The 20017-nt window shown below is 64.8% G+C and overlaps 1 protein-coding gene across 1 annotated transcript; it reads right to left on the bottom strand.

Moving 5' to 3' along the window:
* Positions 1-328: 328 nt before the first annotated feature.
* Positions 329-19532, bottom strand: PPM1F (protein phosphatase, Mg2+/Mn2+ dependent 1F). Its single transcript, XM_043490391.1, has 8 exons — positions 19476-19532; positions 15275-15524; positions 11042-11184; positions 8300-8502; positions 7778-7966; positions 5531-5674; positions 3886-3979; positions 329-3386 (listed from the first exon to the last, which is right to left on the bottom strand). The coding sequence occupies exons 2-8, from the start codon at positions 15469-15471 to the stop codon at positions 3079-3081; spliced, it is 1278 nt and encodes a 425-aa protein (XP_043346326.1). The 5' UTR covers positions 15472-15524; positions 19476-19532; the 3' UTR covers positions 329-3078.
* Positions 19533-20017: the final 485 nt, after the last annotated feature.

A 20017-nucleotide genomic window follows, 5' to 3' on the forward strand; every position in this document is an offset into this window, starting at 1 on the left:
AGGCTTGGGGATGGGAACCAGGCTGGCTGGTGGCCGGCAGGGTTCTCCAGAATGGTCTGCTCACTTCGCAGGATCGCTAGATGGCCCGTCGAGCGTGTGTGCTCAGTCATGCCCAACTCTTTGCGGCCCTGTGTGGTCTGCCAGGCTCCTCTGTCCATGGGATTCTCCAGGCAAGAATACTGGGGTGTGTTGCCATTTTCTCCTCCAGGGGATCTTCCTGACTCAGGGATGGAACCCAAGTCCATCAGTAGCTTCCAAAACCACATCCTGATGGCCGGGGGAACAAGGAGCGAGGAGGCTGAAGAAGGTAGGACTCCGGACTCAGTGGAGGGGTTCAGAGCTTGTGATTTATTGACATGAGCATGGGGGCCCCAGGACTTGTCCCTCGGATGGGGAAACCGCCACCTGGTCTGGGAACAAACCCCTTCATGTGGAACACCACTTCCAGGAAGCCCACCGAGATGGACACAGATAAACCCCTGGCAAGGCTGCAGGCATATTTGGCAAAGCCGTGGAGCCTTGGTGGAAGAGCACAGGCCTCCGGGGGTGCCCCCAGGGCTGCAGCCGGAAGCAAAGCCAACAGCTCATCCCGCACAGGCCCACCTGATCCGTCTGGCTCGGGGCCAGGCCGGGCCCAGGAGGCGGATCTGTCCACCCTCCCTGGGAATACTGCGGAAGTGGCCAGGACACCCGAGTCCACGGTGGAGCTCTGGCTGCGGGGCAAGGGTGACGGGGCCGAGCACTGGCCTGGGAGGGCAGGGGTCACCGGCAGCCGACTCAGGGCCCCAGACTGACAACCTGCACCTTTCCCTTGGGGCCTGCCCCCAGCCGCTCTCCCAGGCCTGGACGCTGAGGGTGTGCTGCGTCGGGGGGGCCTGCCTGCCCACCCCTGCTGTCTGGGAGCGGCCCCACTTGTAAAAGCAGGGCTCAAGGGCTCCGGCTGCCATCTTCCATACAAGGAAGGCGCCGGCATCAGTAGCTTGACTCTTCCCCAGCCCACTTAATGTTAAGAATAGACACTAATAATACTTAATCACCCCTCCCTGCGGGCAGGGAGGGGCGCTAGTCCTGGGACCATTGCCCCCGAAGCCCCGGGCACCCCCGTCCCGCTTCGGAATTCCAGTCTGACGCAGGGACTCGGTGCGACCCCATGCCCCACCAAGGGGACGTGGAGGCCCAGGGCCACACGGTGACCAAGGGACAGAGCTGGGGCTTTAACGGGGGGCCGTGGTTCCCAGACCGGCGCCCCTGGCTGGGGCCTCTTAAGACCGTGGCCTGACGGGGCAGTGGGTCAGGACTCAAGGAGACCGACGGGGCCCAGTCCAGGTTGCGGGGGGGAAACGGCCCTGTGACCAGGCGCTGCAGGAGGCCACCCCTCTCGGCGGGAGAACAGGGTCCCCTTGACGACCCCTCCCTAACCCCTGTGCCCGGAGGGCCTGACGAGGGGGCTTCTGGCTCCCGGAAGGTGGGAACTTCGGGTTAGACGGAGCAACACCCGGTCACTTGGCCATCAAAGCTCTGAGCCGCAGTGACCAGCTTAAGAGGCTTCTACAGCGAGCCCGGGACCCTGCTCAGCCACTTCATTCCTGCTGCTGGGGCTGGGAAGTTGGGGGGCAACGCTGAGCCTGGGAACAGGCCTCACGAGGGGCTCTCAGCCGCCTCCCTGGTGAGGAGGGCCTGGGCTTCCTTAGTGCAGCCGGTCCTGGGCCCTGCTGCTGGGGGGACTCTGACCTCCTCCACAGCACCCCGCGGCCCAGTCCCCAGTGACCTTCTCGGAAGCCTCGCCTAAGCCACCCGCCACGCTTCCCCACCCATAACGAGGATCGTACATCCTCCGGCCAGAGGACCCCTCCACCCTCTGCTTCCAACTCCACACCGACTGGGGGGTGGGGAGCCAACCTGTCACGCACTTGCTGCAGCCTCGGAGCCGCAGGGGCCAGTGGGCGGCGGGCAGAGGAGGGCCGCGGAGGCCGGGGCTGGAGCAGACTCCCCTCTGCTCTCCCACTGCCTCCACAGGCGGTCAGGGCCCCTCGACCCGACGAAACCAACTCAACCGCAGACATGCCAGGCCCTCCAGAGCATCCCAGACAGCGGCGCGGGTCTGCTGTTGGGCAGGGCTCGGGCCCTCGGCCTAGGGTCCGATCAGACAGGGGGACGGGACCAGGAGGGCGGGGAGGCAGGTGGGGCCACGGTCACCCCAACTCTGGAGCCCCAAGGTCTGGCCCAGGCCGTGCAAAGGCAGAAATAACTCTGCTGGGGAGAATATTACTCAAAATTACGCCGCTCTGAGGAAACAATCCTGCTTTTGTTAAAAACAAAAAACTGAAGTGTGCTCCAGGCATCCATCCCAGCCCAGCGGCCCCAGCCTTGCCCACAGCTGTTTAAGGCACTTGAATGGCTTATTTACACCACCTGGAAAAGTGTGTGTTTCAATCCTGATTGAGAGAAAAAAAAATTTCAGTAATACTGCAAAAGGAGCATCTCACAAAAAAAAAAAAAAAAAAAAAAAATCAATACTTAAAAGTTTCCTAGGGAATAAAATAAACGCGGAGCTCCGCTTAAGTTACATGACCCACGGAACCTCTTGGCACTGACAGAACATGGACCAAACCTGAAGTGCTGCTTCTGAATGAAACGTTTCCCGGGGAGAAGACGACCACAGATGGGACACACGCGTCTTTGTCTGGGCATCCCCTCCGTGGAGCACGAGCCGCGTGCGGGCACCGGGGAGGCCACGGGTGGGCGCCCCGTCTCTTTCCCACGAGGCCCACCCTTCCCACTCGGGCACCCCCAAGCCCTCGGTCACGGGCAGTGTTGGGGGAACAAGAAACCTCTGCCGCTCCCTACCGGTCCTGCCCGGAGGACCCCCAGCGCCCGGCCACCCCGCGTGCGTGCAAGGCGTCTTTGGTGTGGCTGCGGCCGCCACCCGGGGCCTGGGTCCCGCCCCCCCGCCCCCGCCCGAGCCGCTTTCCTCCACGAGGGCGCTCGAGCCGTGGGGGGCATCACCTGCCCACCTCCCGCCGGGTCCTAAGGCATCTGTGGGGGAGGATCGTGGGGCGGGGGGCGGAGGTCCGCGCCTCAGCTTCTCCGCGGCGCGTCAGGCTCTGGCTCCAGCAGGTCCTGGGGGTCCCGCAGGAAGACCACCACGACTGTGATGTTGTCATGTGAGCCGCGCTCGCGGGCGGCGGCCACCAGCGCCTCGGCCACGTGCAGCCCGCTGCCCCGAGGCCCCGCCAGGTGGCTGCGCACGAGGTCGGCCACCTCCTGGTGGGGGACCACATCGAAGAAGCCGTCACAGGCCAGCAGCAGGTAGTCCTCGGAGCCCGTGAGCTCCCGCGAGGCCGCATCCGCCTCCCCAGACACGTAGGGCTTCTGGAAGACGTCCCCTGGGCCGGGGGAAGGTGGTAGGGAGGGTGGTGAGGGCCGGGCACCCTGGCTGGGCTGCGGCCACCCCACCTCCAACGTGCAGCGGCTCATGGGGCACACGGCTGCCAAAAGGTAGCTTCATGCGGTGCCAAGTGCTCCGGCGGGGACAGAGCAGGGCGGTGAGAGAGGGGGCTGGGCCCCTGGGGGTGCAGAGAGAGAGCGGGGAGGCGTTTCTCAGCCCTGGGGGGAGGTCTGAGCCCCCGACGGAAGCCTCAGGGGCAGGAAAGCAGCCTCATTTACAGGCCGCCCAGGAATCACCTTCAGGCCACGGCCCTCAAGGCCCCGCCAAGGGCTTCCCCCCATCCTCCCGAGAGACTGTCTTAAGGACTGTGACTTTAGCTGCCTTATCTGGCTGGGAGGCAAGCTTCCAAGGCGTCTGCACCTGCGCCCCGGGTTCACCGAGCCCCTCCGCGGGTGACCCTGCAGTGCCGGCCCCCTCCCAGCCCCTGGCCTGCTTACCGATGGCCCTGGACACGGCCAGGGTCCCGTTGACCCTCCAGCAGTCCATGTGCGACACGAAACCGCCCAGGGCCTCGATGCGGTCCTTCTCGTCCTGCGGAGACAGCCAGGGTGGGCGGGGGGCTGGCGGGCGGGCGGTGGGGCTGGGGGTGTCCACGCCGCCTGAGGGGAGGCCAGCTGGCTTCCAAGGCAGCACTGGGGACCGTGCGGCAGTGAGACGCGACTACCTGAACCGCCCCACAGAGGCAGGCGCGGCCGAAGGTGCTGGTGCCAAGGCGGACACGCGCTGTCCCCCCGCAGCTTTTTGGGCTTGGGGAACACGCTCGCGGCAGCCGAGAGAGCCAGGGCCTGGGTCGACGCAGGGCTCTCCGCTGCCGTCTCTCGGGGGATACTGCGCCTCCCCGTCACAGGCCCCTGGGCAGGGCTGGGTGACGCTGAACAGGCCCTGGATGAGCTCTGGGGCCCCCAACCCCGGCCACTGCCTGGCTCCCTGGAGCTCCACCACGGGGCTCCAGGCCTGAGAGGACTGCACAGGCCCAGCCCAGCCTCGAGCCCTGAAACTTTCTCCGACCTCCAGAAGCTCCCTGGGCGGAGGCGTCTCCAACGGGGCTGCAGCCACCCCAGTGCCCGTCCCGCAGCTCCCGTCTCTGCCCCACGCTGGTCCAGGTAGGGCATCCTGGGGCATGGGCCCCCCCGCCTCAGCCCAGCCGCCCTCCCGCCCCAGCCTCCTTACCACCAAGCCCAGAGCTGCTGGCAGGGGGGTGGGTTCCTGCAGCTCCGCTCATCCAGGCCCTGCCTACCGCGTCCTCCCACAGCCCCCGCCTTCCCAGCCCGCTCACCTGTGACCCCACTTCTGAGAGGGCTCACCCATCACCTGCCACCTCCCCACCGCCGAGCCCGGAGCTCCACGACCCCAACCCCGCCCAACTCACGGGTGTGTGTGTCTGTGTGTGTCCTGCAGCCTCTCTAGGCCCCACACCCCCAGGGAGCATCACACCGCTAGCTCCCAGGTCTCAGACCAAAGGCATGGCGGCCCTCCTGGGTGCCAAGGACTCCCGGACTTTGTATCCCTGAAGCCCAGACCCTTCCTTCTCAGCACCCGCCCCACCCCACCCCCCGCCTTCACAGGAAGGCCCTCCCCACAGCTGCCCGACATCTTCCCTGCAACCCAGCCCACAGCTTGCCCTCTGCTGGTCCCACTGTTCCAGAAGCTGCCAGGCTCCCTGCCAAGCGCCCCCTGCCGTGGGAGCAGTGGCCGCTCCCGTTCCCCGGCCGCCCAGCAGGCCGCACCTGCTGCGGGGTCCGGCTCAGCCTCCTCTGGCTCGGTCTGCGTCCCTAGCACCTCCTCCCGGCCCGCTGCCCTCGGGCCCCAGGCCTGGCCCCTCCTAGCTCAGACCTGACGCCACCCCCGCCCTGAGGTCTCCCTCACAGCCCGGTGCTCCCCGCCTGTGCAGGAGAGGACTGCGCGTTAACCCTGCCTCCCGGGCCGCCTGCCCGCAGATACCCAGCTCCGTCCTGCAGCTCTGGGCTCCGAGTCGCCGAGACAGGGAGGGCTCTGTGAGATTCCTGGCGGCTAGCGCGCCCAGCCTCAGGGGACCCACTGGAGCGAGGCGGGGCACCCTCCCTCTGGAGGACGGGGTCTTACCTGCCGCTCGGGTCTGTGTGGCTCCATCAGCTTCACCGCCTGTCCCTGCTGCACCAGCAGAACCTGGGAGTCCCCGAGCCAGGCCACGTGCAGGGTGCTGCCCGCGATGAGCGCGCACACGCCCGTGGTGCCGCTCTGCAGCCGCTGCAGGGAGACGCGCACGCCGGTGAGGAGGGCAAGGCCGCCGCCCGCCCGCGCCCACACCGGCCGGATGCCCACCCCGGAGCGGCGCTCAGCGGGAAACGGGAATGGACGCACACATGCAGGGACCCAGCGGCGAGAAACGGGCGTTCGTTCGCATCAAATCCGCACGCACAGACACTGCCATCCGTGGTGTCGGAAAGCGGAGAGCTGGGGGGTCCGGGGAGCAGGGACCACAAAGGCTGGAAGGAGCTTCAGGGGTGAGGGGGAGTCTGTTAGCGTGGTGAGGGGCACGCGGGCGCAGAAACACGTGCTAACACCCCCCAGCCGATCCTCTGGACACGTGGAGCCTGTCACGTGTCAAGTACACCTCAGCCAAGGTGTGTCTGGATCATCACGCCCTTAGCTGAGCACCTGCCGCAGGGAACCCTTTCTCACTCCTGGCTGGCTGGGCGCCCACCCCGGGGTCTCGGACCTGGAAGCTTTTCTGTTCAGATGCAAAGTCCAGCCTCATTGATCCTGATGAGGGTCTGTGCTCAGACTGTGCCCCCTTCCCCACACCCCCTCAGGGGCCACCGGGCTGTTTCCAGGTCTCTAAAACCATCTTAGCATCCACCCTGTGGGGCCAGAGGACCTTGAGGTGTGAGGGGAGGGGAGGTGGGCAGTCAGGTCAGGAGCCAGATGCACCCTTTTTTCTTTCAGAAACAAACGGCTTGTCCCTGTAGCTGCCGACGCGGGCAGCCCGGGGTGACCTGCCTGGGGGCCGGGGGAGGTGGTTACAATGCAAAACAGTAACACCTTGCTGTTACTCTCTGTCTCAGGGACCCGCGCTCAGTCACCTCTCACGTCACCACGGCAGAAAGATCACATGCCGTGACGGAGGCTCCAATGACGGAGTTTTTAGCAACAAGGTGTTGTTCAAGGTGCCTGCTGTGTTCAGACATGACGCTGCTGCCTGCTTGCAGATGAGGGCAGAGTGCAAACCCAGCCGTTATCTGCACCGGGAACCCGACACGGTTACGTGACGTGCTTCATCGCTGCGTGCACATCGCGGAGGTGGTCTGGAACCAAACCCTCGAGGCCTCTGAGGTCTGCCTGCCCTGATCCTGTGCTTTGTTCTCTGCATTTTACGATGTGGTGACAACAGAGGGCCTCCTGAACCCTGAAGCGGGCCCTCGCTCCGCTCCCAGAGCTAACTCCTAGAGAGTGAGCGCTAGTGTCTCCCCTGGTCGTGCTCCGTGACCTGCACGAGCCAGCTGGTCTGAGCCCAGGTCCTCAGCCACTACTGTGGTCCCTGGTCCAGGCCGTCTCCCCCCGGCCCTGATGACTGGGGACCACCCTGTGGTCCAGAGACCCTGCTGCTGCTGCTGCTAAGTCGCTTCAGTCATGTCTGACTCTGTGCGACCCCACAGACGGCAGCCCACCAGGCTCCGCCGTCCCTGGGATTCTCCAGACAAGAACACTGGAGAGAGTTGCCGTTTCCTTCTCCAATGCACGAAAGTGAAAGTGAAGTCGCTCAGTCATGTGGGACTCTTAGCCACCCCATGGACTTCAGCCCATCAGGCTCCTCCATCCATGGGATTCTCCAAGCAAGAATACTGGAGTGGGTTGCCATTTCCTTCTCCAGGGGATCTTCCCGACTCAGGGATTGAACCCAGGTCTCCTGCATTGCAGGCAGACACTTTAACCTCTGAGCCACCAGGTAAGCCCTAGCCTAGTCAAACCATCTGATTCTCAGCTTCCCACCAGTGCCTGCCCACGGGGGCCAGGGTGAAGGCTCGGAGGCACGCCGTCCTCTGTCCCCTGGCCTTCCCGGCTGACCCCGGGGGCTTGCCGCGTGGCCCTGGCCTGGGGTGGCGTCACTTCTTGAGAACCATGAGGCAGAAGCCCCGCGCCTGTCATCCTGCCTCCCCTGATTAGGACACAGTCTCGCTGCCCGCCCGGTGAGGCCCGCACACCCTCCGCTGGAGAGAGCCCCGAATGGGCTCCGACCACAGGCCCTCGAGGCGGGAGCGAGAGGATAAGCCGGCCAGCGGGCTTCGGAGGGGGCCCTTCCGCTGCCTTCCTTGCCGAGGCACGCCCCCGGCGCCCCCACTCTGCGCTCACCTCTCGCCGGGCTCTCCAGAGGAACATCTCGTCGGTGCGGCGGAAGGCCGCGCGGAGGGCCTCCGCGGGGTCCGTGGCCAGCTCCGGCCGGTGGGCGGCGACCGCGTGCACCTGCACGGACGCGTACCTCGCGGCGTCCGCTCCTCCGTGCCCGTCGAACACGGCGAAGTAGGCGCGGTCCACTGAAGCCTGGAGGGGAGTGCAGGACGGGACGGGTCAGGGCCTGGCTGGCCCCGGGAGGCCTCCGCCGGCCCGCGGCGGAAACGGGCGCTGGGGGACGGGGGTCTGGTGGAACAGCAGGCGTCACCACCAGACAGGCTGGGCGGGCGGGGGCGTGTCTTGGGGAGGACCGCGCGCTCCCCGGCCCAGGGGGGGCGGGGCCGATGACCCCGGCTGCCCAGACCCCGGGGGCAGGTGCTTATGGCAGCCGCGGGCGTCCCGCTTGCCTGGGCTCCCGCCGACGGCCCCGCTGGGCACCAGGGTCCCCTCCCACGCCCGGGCCCACCCCGGGCCCCCACTCACCTCCAGGCCGAAGAGCAGGTTGAAGGCGGGGAGGCACACGTGCCGGTCCTCCATCCTGCGGCGGGCGTTGCGGATGGCGTGTGCGGAGACCAGCCACTGCCGCTGCGGCGCCTGGGCCGCCGCCGGCACCTGCTGCTGCCACTGGCCGCACGCCTGCCAGAGGCGGTCGAAGAGGCTCCGCGCCAGGCCCGCGGCGTCCAGCACTGAGGGGCAGGACGGGGGGGGGGCTGTTAGGGAGTAGCCCCCGCGGACCCCGGGGGGCTCCCTGACCCCACCCTCCCGCTTCCCAAGACCCCTGGAGTCCATCAGCCTGCCTGCCCGGCCCCCTGGGCACAGCAGCCTAACGACCCCCGCTTGCAGCCTGTGTCACCAGCTTCCACGCGCTTGGTTTGGAAACGCAGTCACACAGGAGCCCCTGCCCGACAGCATGGCTGCACCCCCAAGGAAAGAGCCAGAAACGCAAGGATAATTTAAGAACAAGTACAGGACCACTAATAACTGTGCATTAATGAAAAACGATATACATCCAACGACAGAGAAAATTACGGTCTGTTCTCCCAATGAAGATTTAAGCTGCTATTAAAAGTGACTTATGTGTAAAAAACAATTATCCTTCAATAAAAAATTTAAAAATAAATAAAACTGTAAAAAAAAAAATTTATCATGTCCAAACTCTTTAACTGCCATCCAGCCCAGCAACGGCACCCGGGGGCTTGTATCCCAGAGAAACAAAGGCTAGCACAGGAGACCAGGGGGCAGTCCCGGCAGTCTTTTCTGCAACAATCGAGAGGAAGAACCGGCCCACACGTCCTTCGACGGGTGAACGATAAATTCTCGTATACAGCACCCAGGACAGCGGTCAGTGGAAGGAAGGAAGGAAGGAGCTCCTGACACAGAGATCTGGTGACTCTCCAGGGAGCCCCACTCAGTGGAAAAAGCCAATTCTGCGTGACATCACTTATCTGCATCCTCAAATGATAAGAACAGAGGGATCGGGGGCTGTCGGGGCTTAGGGTGCGGGCAGGCGGGTGTCAGGGTGGCCACAGCGATAACGCAACATCCGTGTGGGGTGAGACTACGTCAAGATCCTAGTTGTGCTATTTCATCGGTTTCCAAGACATTACCACTGGTGGACAAAGATGCGACGGTCCCCCCTGCCATTTCTCACAACTGAGGCCACGGCTACCCGAGTGCCAAGTTTAATTTTAAAAAGTTCAGGGATGGGACAGAAATCGAATTTGCGAGCATATGAAGTGCTTAGGTCACAATCTTTTTAAAAAATCGACACTGAGGGGGAAAAACATGAAAATGAGAAACACGAGGACGTGAAAGCCTCCGACCCACGTGGGCCCAGAAGACTTCAGAGGCAGGAAAGGACGTCTGCAGGGCGGGGTCCTGGGCCATGCATTTCCTTAAGGACACTTTTTTGTGCTTTCCCCATTTCCCACTGCAACCAGAGGCTGTTTTTTTTTTGGCTGTATTGGGTCTCAGTTGCTGCATGTGGGATCTAGTTCCCTGACCAGGAATCTACCCAGGCCCCATGCTGTGGGGGTCTCAGCCACGGGAATCCCAGGAGCTGGTTTTTCAAACAGGTCCATAAATGCTCTGACACCTTCCCTTGTAGAGTGGGGCCAAGCTCGCTGGGGCGGGGCGGGTAGAGGCTCCCCTGGCCCTGCCAGACCGGGTCTCGGTCACACCTCTGCCCGTGGCGGGGGTTCTTAGAACTCCCGAGCAACACCAGTTTTGCAAGAATGGCTTTGAGGGACAGACTTGCCTGCGCTCCACTCCCATGCCGGGGGTGAGCTGATTAGCGCGGCGGGCCCAGGCCTGCTTGGAGGGCGGGGCGGGCTGAGCAGGTGCCCCCTGCCCCGGCCCTCGGAGACCCCAGGCCTGGCTCTGGGCGGTCAGCCGCACCAGCTCCTTCCCGCCAGCAGGTGGTGTTGGCTTCCCGCTGAGGGGGCAGGGGCATTCGTGGGCAGGCTGGCAGGCTTGGCAGAGGACAAAGGCGGTCTATCATCATGGCCCTCCTGCCAGCCTCAGGCAGGAATGCGTGGCGGGGCTGGGCTGGAATGCGGCTGGGCTGGGAGCCAGGGAAAAGGCTATGTGTGTGTGTGTGTGTCTGTGTGTGTGCGTCTCCCAGCACCCTCTCCAGCCCGTGAGCACGCAGGAACCCAGCCCCTGCTCAGGCCTGGCCCAAGGCTGCAGTCCTGCTGCAACCTGAGCCAACTTCCACCCTGGGGGAAAAACTACCAGGAAAGCGATAGAAGAGCCTGCAAAACAGGGCCTGCCTGATGGGAGGCTCACTCCTGGCCAGGCTCCTCCGGGTGCGGACTGCAGGCTTGGGAGCAGGGCAGCAGCTCTCAGGGACCCCCGAGTCACCACCCGACCGGGTTCCCAAACCTTCGCAGCTGAGACACGGCCCAAACTCTGAATTTTCTACCCCTGGCCCCACGGCTGCCCCGAGGTCGGCTCCCATGTCACCACCCACGTGTTACGCTGAGGTGGGAGGGCAGGCCCACGAGGGCTGCCCTGGGGTGACCCGGACAAGGCTGTCCACTGCCCAGGCTGCGGGGCTCGTCCTCCATGCCGGGGAGGCCTCTCCTGGGGCTCGGACTCTGCCATCCTGTCGTGAGCCCAGCACTGCCCACCAGCGAAACGGGAAAGGAAAGGCGGCCGGGTGACCCGACGCTCCCCTGCGGCCTGTCTCCCGCTAAGCCCCTGAGCCCCGAGGGGGGAACTCACGCGTCACAGGGGCCTTCTCCTCCGCTCCGTCCCCGTCTTCTTCCTCCTGCTCTGGCAGCTTCCTGAACTCAGAGAGGTCCGACTGCAACAGCTGGGAAACCGCCTCGTGGGCCAGGCAGGCGGCAAGCGATGGCGGCACGCTCCTGGGGGGGGGGGCCTGGAGTTAGGACCCTGGGGTCTGCCCCGCGCTCCAGGGACAACCCCCTTCCCCTTCCCCTTGGGGAGGTCCTTCCGGAAGGAGTGGCGGCCGCTCGCACGCCACCAGTGGCCATGATGGGCAGGTGGACCTCAGGTCCTTGGGGAGCTGGATGGCCGTCCAGGCAACACCATTTACGGGGTGGTGCCTCGCTGGGGCTGGGAGGAGACCCATGGACGTGTGAGCTGAGTCTACTGGACAAACGGCCTGACGTCCAGCCTCAGACAGCTCCTGGCCCCCAATACCAGCCGGGGAGCCCTGCGGGTTGGGGAGACCTACGAATCAAGTCATGTGTGTTACAGATTCTAAGCCCAGCGCCTCGGAACGTGACCAGGCGTGGAAGCTTGGCTGTTGCAGAAGCCACTAGTTACAAGGAGGTCCCCCGGGGGAGGGGGGCGCCGATGCAATCATGCTGGCGTCCATATTGAAGGGGGAACCTGGGGCAGAGACCCCAGGGAGACACCCTGTGAAGGTGAAGACTGGCGAGCGGACCTCCAGCTAAGGACTGCCAGCAACGGTCAGAGGGACCGGCCCCGCAGACATGCGGCTCCGGGATCCCAGCCTCCGGAATCTCAGGACAACATGGCTGTTGTTGAGGCTGCCCGGCCCCTGGCACTTTGTCGTGGCCGCCCCAGTAGAGGAATGCGGGGAGCACCACACCCACGGGCTGTGAGCCCCCTTCATGCGGGGTCCCGGGGGAAGCAGGCCATCCAGGCAGCTGGCGCAGGGATCTCTGGGGAGGCAGCTGCCAGGGTGACGGGGTCATGCCCTTGGTGTGGCCGGAGGAGGGACGTGACACCATCTGACCGGGCTTTTTCAGGCAGGCCTAGCCTCGGACAGGAGGGGATGGGGCTGGTGTATGGGGCAGGGGACTGGGTGGATCCGCACGGCGTCTCAGGCTCCCCGGAGGCCAAGAGGCCTAGGGCAGGTGGGCACGCGGTCTGGGTGGGCAAATGGGGTGGGGCAGAGTGGCTGACGGGGGCTGGGGAGGCGGGGTGACGCCAGGGGTGCCGCCTGGGGCCGAGTCTGGGAAGCGAGACCTGGCTGGCTGCTTCCCAGGCAGACAGGCTGCGCAGAGCTGAGGGTCAGCGCAGCCGGGGTGGGGGGCAGCAGGTGACAGGAAGCCCCCAGGCAGGAGAAGAGGGTCATGCGGGGGCTCCGGGAGGCCTGGGGGTGGAGAGAGCGAGGCCAGCGGGAAGCACTATGGGAAACTCTCACCACGGGCTCCGGGGCGTGCGGGCGCAGCCCCCAGACTCGGGGACTGGATCCCACCATGGAAGGCCCCAGCTCTCTGGGCCCCAGGCCTGGCATCCTGGCCTGTCCCCGAGGCCGGGCACGCCCAAGGGTGGCTGGACACTGTGCCAGGCAGAGCCAGGCCCTCCCGATGGCTGGGTGGGTGTGGTCCTCTGGGCACTCCAGGAGAGTCTGCAGAGGGCCTGAGGGAGCTGCTGGGATGAATCTGTCGGGTTTTTTTTCAAAATGAGAGGCTGACTCAGGGGCACAGCCTCTGGAACCTGCCTTTGAAAAACAACCAGCCAAGATCCCCTTGGCCCCGTGGGGATTTCCTGCCCGGATCTGGGCCTTCCCTTTTCACAGTGGGGAGAACTGTGCCTCCGCTCCCCGGTTCCCAGTGCTGGGCGAGGCCGCAGAGGCTTCCTGAGCCCCGGAGTCCTGGTGGGGGGCAGGGAGGTGGCTTCCGGCCTTGGAGGCAGGACAATGCCTGGCCATGGGCCCCGCCTGGTGCTCTGAGGCCACCAAAGACTCCAGCGAGGATGCCTCATGACAGGGACCAGGTACCCAAGAAACGAGAACCGCTCTGGTCCACCACCTGGCGGGTTTCCAGGGAGCCCGCAGGCCAGCGGCAGAGATGAAACTGCCTCTCCGTGACTGGGGGCCCGGCCCGCCTGGGGACCTGAGACGTGACCCCTGACGACAAGGAGGAGGAGGAGGCTCTCCCGCAGGATCCATTCACAGCCGGCACGCTCGGGCCTGGACGGCCAAGCGCCTGCACACGAGCTGCTGGGGTCTGCGGGTGGGCGCTGACCGCCAGACAGGAGACACACGGGAAAGAAATGCTGGGGAAGGGCAAGAGTAATGGAAAGCTGCTGCTGCTGCTAAGTCGCTTCAGTCGTGTCCGACTCTGTGCAACCCCATAGATGGCAGCCCACCAGGCTCCCCCATCCCTGGGATTCTCCAGGCAAGAACACTGGAGTGAGGTGCCACTGCCTTCTCCGGTAATGGAAAGCAAGTGCATTCAAACGGCTGGAGGGATTTCTCTGCTGGGGGCCTGGGTGCTATCTCCGGTCGGGGAACTAAGATCCCACAGGCCGTGTGACGCAGCAAAAAAAAAAAAAAAAACTGGAAAATACGAGACTTTAAAATAACGGATTTTAAGATCCTTCGAGGGGTGCCCCTGGCTGCTCAGCGGTAGAGGAGCCATCTGCCCACGCGGGAGATGCAGGTTCGATCCCTGGCGTGTGAAGCGCTCACGTGCCGGGGAGGATAAACAAGCCCCCGTCAGCACGACTACTGAGCCTGTGTCCTAGGGCAACGACTGAAACCCACACGCCCTGGAGCCCCTGCTCCATAGCAAGAGAAGCCCGCGACCCGCAACCAAGGGCCGCCGCCGCCCGCCGCACCTGGAGCAAAGCTTGCGCAGCATGAGGCCCAGCACAGCCAGGAACAACGAAAACACGCTTTAAAATGTCGTCCAAGGTTGAGAATTCCCTGGCGGTCCTGCGGTTAGGACTCTGTGGTCTCCCTGCGGAGGGCGAAGGTTCGATTCCTGATCCGGAACTGAGACCCTGCTGGCTCTGGGGCTGTGACCCCTGGCCTCTCACCCGTCACCAGCAGCAGGCCTGTACTGTTTGCCCGCGTGGACCCCTCGGGCCGCCCCCCGTCTCCGGCTCAGGCCCCTCCCTGCTCGGGCCTGGCAGGGACACCGGCCCAAGGGGCTGCTGCGGGCTTGGGGCCCTTGAACGTCCCTTCCGCCCCCCGAGTGCCACTGTGGTGCCTGGCCCCTCATCTCACCCCCGTCCAGCCCGGCCTCAGCCGGCCCCAGGCCTGCTCGGCTCCCCTGGTCTACCTCTGAACTAGTTCCCCAAAGTAAGAGCAGCCAGCCTCAGCCTCTGCACGCGCCACACAGACGGACAGGCCACCTGCGCTTTCAGACCCGTGGCCGTCACGCCCCCGCGGCCGACTGGACAGGCCTCGGGCCCCTCCCAGGAGGAGCTCGGGGTTCAGGGTGGGAGCTGGCCTGCCTCCAAGGACACCGAACGTCAGCACTGGGGGTGACCAGTGACGGGCGATGCCCCCGGCGGGGGGATGAGGCTCTGAGGCCGCCTGGACCCCCAGTCCTGCCCACGACCCTCTCCCTTGGGCGGCCCGCTGCTCTCCGTCTCCCCGACTCCCTCTAAGCTGCTCAAGTCCCTCTAACCTCATCTTCATGGCCTGGGCAGTGGGGACACGGCCACCACCGCTAGGGTCTTGGTGGCTGGGGGACAGTGTGGCCTCGGGCCAGCCTCTGAGCCTCTGCCGCCCCGCCCATGAGGGGCTGGACCAAGGCCCTCGGTCAGAAAGGGAGCCTGTTGGGGAGCAGGGCCCCCAGCCCCACGGGACGGGCACCCTTACAGGGAGGGCAGACACAGACAGGCGGGAGAATGCCAGTGGGCACTCACGGCCGGGCTGGGGACGTGTTGACGGGCCAGGTCGCATGCGGGGCCGGGCTGCACCCGCAGCTGAGACCAAGGTCGGGGGCGGCCCTGACTGCTGGTCTCTTGGATGCAGAGACGGGGCCCTTGTGTCAGTCGAAGGCCCCCACCCCGCAGGCTGCAGCCCCGGGAAACCGAGGTGGCTGGTGGGGGCAGACGGGATGCCCATGTGGAAAGTGACCAGGAGTGAAGGTACAGGAGAAGCTAATGGGGGGGGTCACGGTACCACGCCCCCCTCCCCGCACCCCGGGGTCCTGTTGGGGTCACGGTCCCAAGCCCCCTCCCTGCCCCTGCCCCTGGCCCCCATCCCGCACCCACACCGCTCACCGGCTATTTAGGAAGTCCAATGCCAGCTCGGCCAGCTCGCCTTCCGCCTCCTCGCGGCTCAGCACGGGCCCTGGGACCTTCCATGGCAGGGGGCTCTCCGGGCTCAGCGGGGCCGGGAAGTCACGGAGGAGCGCCTCCAGGAAGCCGGGGGTCTCCTCTGCCATCTGGCCGCTCTGTTGCGGGGCCCCCGCAGCCATGCCTAGGGCATCGGGGGGGCGGGGAGCTGCTGCCGGGGTCCTCGGTCTTCGTCCTGCGGGGAGACGTGACGGTCAGCACCTGGGGCTGGGGGTGACCGTGCCCACGCTCTGCGATGCTGAGTGCCCACTTTTCCCTGCTTCCCCTTGGAAGCCGGGGCCACACCGAGACCGGGGCTCCAGGCGGAAGGGCAGGGCCACCCAGCTTTGGACGCAGTTAGTTCTGAGGCCCATGTCTGAGGGACAAACCCTGATGGGGGCCCTGGGGGGCCCAGAGAGGTGACTCCTGGAGACAGAACCGGGGGGCGGGCAGAGGGCTGTCCGGCTAAAAGCGGAAGGTGTGCTCCTGGGGAAGAAGAGCCTGAGCGGGCCGGGGCCAGGCCCCAGAGGCAGGTGGACGCGGCCTGTGGCCTCTGAGGGGGTCTATGTGCCCTGGGTGGCCGCCGGAGGCAGTGCCGTGGTGCAGCAGAGGGCTCCGCCGGGACATTCGGGGCCTGGGGGGGGTGGTCAGGCCTTATGTCCTCCCAGGAGTCGTCCCAGGCCTCCTGAGGCTTAAAGGGGTTGACTACAGGCTAAGTGTCTCCAAACATCCCGACTGTCCTGCGCTTCAAACGGCTGGAGGATGGGGGACCCGGGGCCCCCGACCCTCTGAGGATCAGAGCTCCTAACTCGGCATGAGTCTCTGGGAAGGACGGGCGGGTGCGGGCTTGGGGGAAGGGAAGCAGGACAGGTGATGGGCGGAGGGTCTGGGGGGCAAAGGGAGCTAAGTTAAGAAACACGTGGAGCAGGAAGTGGCAACCCACTCCAGCAGTCTTGCCTGGAGAATTCCATGGACAGAGGCCATACAGACCACGGGGTCACAGAGAGCTAGACACGACTGAGCGGCTGACAGACACACGCCTGTTCTACAGCACTGTCTACCCTTGAGTAGAGACGTGTGTCTTTGTGAGACGCACGAAGGCGTGACTTACGACACACTTTCGTATTTAAGGAGAGGAGGTTCTGCGGACAGGCGCGCACTCACAGTCACCCCTCCTGTCTGCTCACCCCTCCTGTCTGCTCACCCCTCCTGTCTGCAGCCCCCAGCTGCAGAAAGCACACAGGGGCACCAACGAGGGATGGAAAATAAAGTGCGACCAGGTCAGAGCGGGCGGGACGCTGCGCTACATCCGCAAGGGTGTGACTGAGAGGGGAGGCACCCGGAGAGGCCAGGCCGGCCTTCTACCTCGCTGCCGGGGGAGGGGGGGGGGCTGGCCTGGGGACACCGTTCCCTGGGCCTGGAGCCTGCTCCCCTCAGCAGCAGCAGAGCCTGCTCTCCGCTCTGTGCCCAGCGCCCCTTGCCCGAGCATGACTGCCCGTGCGGGGTGCTGGCTGGCGACTCTCATGGCCTGGGACCCGGGCCTGAGGACCTGCGGGGGGCGTGGGAGGGACCCTGGGCCACCAGCCCGTGCTGCCACCTGCTCGACCCGTCTGGCCCAGCGTGGCCCGTGGCCAGGCCGTCCTGCTCTCGGCACGAGGCCCCCCCGGCACTGCTGCAGTGGAAGTAATGGTGCTGCCACCTAATATCCGCAGGGGACCAGTGGGGTGCAGCCCACTAAGGGTGTCCGGCCCCTCCCCTTGCCCCGAGACGTGGAGCTACCACCCCCACCTTACAAGGCAGGGCTGCGAAGAAAGGGCCACGTCAGCTACCCCGGGTCCCAGTCAGGAGCCCGGCTGCCAGCCCACTCCTGGAGGCTGCTGGCCTCGGGGGTCTGGCCGCTTCCAGACCCCTCCCTCATTTCTGCGCCGGAGACCCGAGCACTCTGCCCCACCTCGGCCGAAAGCCCCACACTGTCTTCCGGGCTCTACAGCCCTTCTGCTTGCACCTGACTTGTCAAACTCCATTTCTCTTTTTCTTTTTTCCATTTAAAGTATCTACTTTGCTCTAGTTTACCCATCTTGACTTAGAAGCTCAATTCGCATGTCTGTAAGCCTGGGTTTTTCTCCGCCACATGGACAAGGCAGCTTCCTGTGGAGTCCTGTTTGACTTCCCAACAGGAGGGAAGACAGAAAGAGAGCCTTAGGAAAGGAAAACCACACCACTGTTACAAAAGTATCATCTTCCTTGTTACAAATTTTTCTATAAATGGAGAATCTTATTTCTTCATCCATATACAGCCACTGAGAAGAGTATGGCGGAAACCTTTTCCTGTGTACATATTTTCTTCTTTTTAATACATTTAAGGTGAAGTAATGTGTATGCTCAGTCACGTCTGACTCGGCGGCCCCATGGACTGTAGCCCGCCAGGCTCTTCTGTCCACGGGACTTTTCAGGCAAGAATCCTGGAGTGGGTCACCACTTCTCTTCCTGATGCAGGGGTCGAACCTGCATCTCGTGTCTCCTGCCTTGGCACGTGGGTTCTTTACCACTAGTGCCACATGGGAAGCCCAAAGTAAAGTATACATAACACATAATTGATCATTTTGTTCATTTTAAGTGTGGGTTTCCCTGATGGCTCAGTGGTAAAGAACCCACCTGTCAATGCAGGGGACGAGGGTTCGATCCCTGGGTTGGGAAGATCCCTTGGAAAAGGAAATCGCAACCCACTGCAGTATTCTTGCCTGGAGAATCCCCATGGACAGAGGAGCCTGGCGGGCTACAGTCCACGGGGTCATAAATTCAGACACGACTTAGTGACTAAACAACACGTGACATACAATTCATCCTTCTACTCATTCCAAGTGTACGGTTGTGCCGCATTAAGCACACTCACGTGCAAGCACCACTTTCACAGGATTGACTTCTCACCAGATTGTAACCTGGGCCCCCACGCCCACCCGGTCTCCGGGTGTAACAGCACCTCTATGCGAGGCTCCTTTGTACACAGCTGCTGTCAACGTGAGGGCAGAGAGGTGGGTGTCAGCTTCCTCCCAACACCCTCTGCAGGTGCAGCCTGAGGCCTGGCCCCTTAAAAGAGGAAGCTGAGACACTCAGTGGAAGGCGGTGGGCAGCAGACAGGTCCTACAGGCAGTGCTGGCTTCGGGCCACATCAGAAAGGAATTCTAGGAATGAACCTGCGGAGGTTGGCCTAGCGGTCTGCGTCCTGTTTACCTCTCTCCACTGTGCTGACTACAGGCCTGGACTCAGTCACGCTGCAGTGAAGAAACAGGCTCCGGGAGGGTCAGCAAACCCCCACGGAGGCCGCACAGGCAGGAAACGGCCAAGCCGGAATCAGGTGGGGTCTTCCCGGCCTTTGTCATTTCCAGCTCAGTGGCAGGAGAAAAAGACTTGAAATGTGACCATCGGCCGGATATGGCAGGAAAGGCAGAAATGAGCCTCCAGTTCTATGGCTGCAGCCCCAGGGGGCACAGCTCACCCTCGAAGCCTGCCCCAGGGGATGTCAAGAGGATGTGTGTCACTCAGCACGTGTCACTAAGGGTACGGTCCCCGCTGGGTGCCAGGCTGCGGGGCGGGGCCGGGCGGGCCTGGCACGAAGACCCCTACTCCGGCCAGCTGCCACTCCCCGGCTGCAGACAGGCTGAGGAGCCGGCCTGAAGCCGCGCAGCTGCAGCGCGGGGCCTGCGCCTGGGGTTCCATCGCACACGCGTCTGGCTAACGCCGCTGCACGCAGCCCGAGCGCTGGCTGAAAACGGAAACACTCGGATATACTCGGGGCCGAGCCGGGATCGGGGGGCGCCGGGGCGCAGCTGCGGCCCGGCACATGTCCGGGGGGCTTGCTGGGGTAGGGGTCTGGGCCGGGGGTGCGGAGAGGAGCGCGGGATCCCGGGCAAGCTGGCGCATCGCGCCTCGGCCCCTCACTGCGCGCCCCGGCTAGCCCGGAGCCCCCCGCCGCACCCCCGGGCGCGCAGCCCCCAGGCCCGCTCCGGGCCCCCGACCCCAGGGTCCCCGCCCTGCAGCCCCCAGCCCCTCGCGGCCCCCCAGCCTGCCCTTTCGCCCCCGCCGGCGCACCCCCTGCCGTCAGCACCCTGCCCCGCGCCCCGCGCCCCCCAATCCCCGCCAGTCTCACCCTCCGCCGCTCTGCCGCCGGGCGCCCGCCTGCCCGCCGCTCCGGCCGGCCCCGCCCACTTCCCGTCCGGCCGACCCCGCCCACTTCGCCTCCGGCCGGCCCCGCCCACTTCCCGTGCGGCCGTGGCGCAGGCGCAGTCGGGCCCGGGAGGGTGGTGCCGGCCTCTGCTGACCCCTGGCGGCCGCGGCTGCGGGGCGCGCGTCTGCTCCGCCCTTGGCGTCCGGGTAGGTGGACAAAGCAACCCCTTCCTCGGGAGCGCCCAGACACTGCAGCTTGCACAGTCGAGAGCGGGTCAGCGGCTGGTGGAGCGGGGGTGCCACCTGACGCTGCCTGGGGCTCACGACCCTTTTGCTGCTGTCACTTTACTCGTGTCCGACTCCGTGTGACCCCATAGACGGCGGCCCACCAGGCTCCCCCGTCCCTGGGATTCTCCAGGCAAGAACCCTGGAGTGGGTTGCCATTTCCTTCTCCAATGCATGACAGTGAAAAGTGACAGTGAAGTCGCTCAGTTGTGTCCAACTCTTAGCGACCCCATGGACTGC

The sequence above is a fragment of the Cervus canadensis genome, chromosome 1 (genome assembly GCF_019320065.1).
Source record: "Cervus canadensis isolate Bull #8, Minnesota chromosome 1, ASM1932006v1, whole genome shotgun sequence".
NCBI lineage: Eukaryota > Metazoa > Chordata > Mammalia > Artiodactyla > Cervidae > Cervus > Cervus canadensis.